At 48.6% G+C, this 1,739-nt stretch overlaps 1 protein-coding gene across 1 annotated transcript in view; it reads left to right on the forward strand.

Annotated features, from left to right (window-relative positions):
* Window positions 1–527: 527 nt before the first annotated feature.
* The window catches only part of LOC107082609 (plasminogen activator inhibitor 1 RNA-binding protein-like), a 14,781-nt gene continuing 13,569 nt past the window's right edge, over window positions 528–1,739 (forward strand). The window contains exons 1-2 of the mRNA XM_015371377.1: window positions 528–900; window positions 1,349–1,529. Of these exons, the coding sequence (XP_015226863.1) occupies window positions 645–900; window positions 1,349–1,529 (437 nt within the window). The 5' untranslated portion in view covers window positions 528–644. The remainder of the gene's footprint in view (window positions 901–1,348; window positions 1,530–1,739) is intronic.

The following is a 1,739-nucleotide window of genomic DNA, read 5'->3' on the forward strand; positions in this document are numbered from 1 at the left end:
ACAACTAGACTACTGCCTATGTAAGTGTGTTAGAAAATGATAATTACTGTGACATTATGACCATAATGAAGTGAAAAACTGGCCCTTCATTTTATATATTGGCTGGTTACTGGTGAAGTGACTTTGGCGACATGTTTTCCACACTTTTGTATCTTTGATTAGGGGTCCTGTTTAAAAAAAAAACATCAACTAGACATTTAAAGCTGGAGATGACATACCCTTTTTATTTAAATAATAAAAACAACAGTGAAGTCAGCAGTTGCTGTTGACCTCTTCAGTGTATTCCCTGCATTTTCCTGCACAAAACCTCCAACTACTGAGCCGCTCTGCCACTCCTCCTCCATCTTGGTTTACAAAGCTTCTGTAAATCTCTGAGCAGACCCGCCTCTCTTCCCGCTGACACGCTAAACTTCACTATAATTAGAATATTTCTGAAGGGAGGGGGGAGACTCCGTCACGATTGTAAATAAACACACTGACTCCACCGCGTGCTCAGAGTGGCGCGCGCCGCTCGGTGTCCCGGATGATGCTCGCACCGGAAGAGAAGGGGGCAGCTCTCTCAGCCATCTTGTGGCAGCATCCAGCGATTCGGTCGCATCAAGCCTCGTAGAATCGGAGGTGAATCCCGTCGAAGGGGCGCCATCATGCCCGGACACTTGCAGGAAGGCTTCGGCTGCGTCGTGACCAACAGGTTCGACCAGCTATTGGACGACGAGTCCGACCCGTTCGAGATCCTGAAAGCCGCTGAAAATAAGAAGAAGGAGGCGGCCGCCGCTGGCTCTACGAAAACCGCGGCTCAAGCCGCAAAGCAGCCGAAGAAGGAGTCCCAGAAGGACAGGAAAAACCCACTGCTGGACAAAAAGGAGGAGTCTCAGGCGCCGGTTCCTCTGAAGAAAGAAGGTAATAGTTTCTTTTTTATTCTCGGCTGTCATGTGCGGCTTTGCTTAGCAACGTTAGCAGCTGCTGAGGTCAACATGGACCCTGGGCTGTTGTGTTTAGAGGACAGACGGATGAGGACCACAGAGCAGAGGGAGCCACACATGCGTGTTGGAGGGATTATGGTTGAAATGCGGAGGGGAAAGCCGGCATTGGAGTCCAGAGGAGGCTGGCTGGGTGTTTGTGTCGCAGATATGCTTTTTCCTCCAGCATCCGACTGGATGATGCTCAGTGAAAGATAAAACACCTGCTGCAAGGAATCCAAACAGTCCTCCTGCTTTCAACTTCTTTCAGCCTCCTTTTGTCTTACATGAATAGCTTAAATAAAAGCACAGTAGATTACAATATAATATGCTGGGGTTTGCTTTTGCACGTTAGTCATTATATTTATGGTCATCTCTGGATGTTGCAGGAATCAGGCGGGTGGGCAGAAGACCGGAGCAGCAGGGTCAGTCTGGATCCCAGCACCAAGGCGGGCAGGGAGAAGGACGACCTGCAGACAAGAGGCCGGACCGGAGACCTCCCCGGGAACGGCGCTTCGAGAAGCCCGCTGAGGAGAAGACAGAGGGAGGCGCAGATTTCCCTGTAGACAAGTGAGAAACTGATGAGCGATGACATGGGCGGTTCTAAAAGGGGGCCATCAGGGGCCAGTGTTAATTTTGTCAGCTTTTTTTTTTATTTAGTCTTACAGTGATGAAAATCAATTTGAGTCCAAGTCATATTTAGTTATTACCTTCCCAATTTAGTCTTAGGCTACGTTCACACTGCAGGTCTTGATGCTCAATTCCGATTTTTTTTTAATG

This window comes from Cyprinodon variegatus, unplaced genomic scaffold (assembly GCF_000732505.1).
Source record: "Cyprinodon variegatus isolate N-32 unplaced genomic scaffold, C_variegatus-1.0 Scaffold57, whole genome shotgun sequence".
Classification (NCBI taxonomy): domain Eukaryota; kingdom Metazoa; phylum Chordata; class Actinopteri; order Cyprinodontiformes; family Cyprinodontidae; genus Cyprinodon; species Cyprinodon variegatus.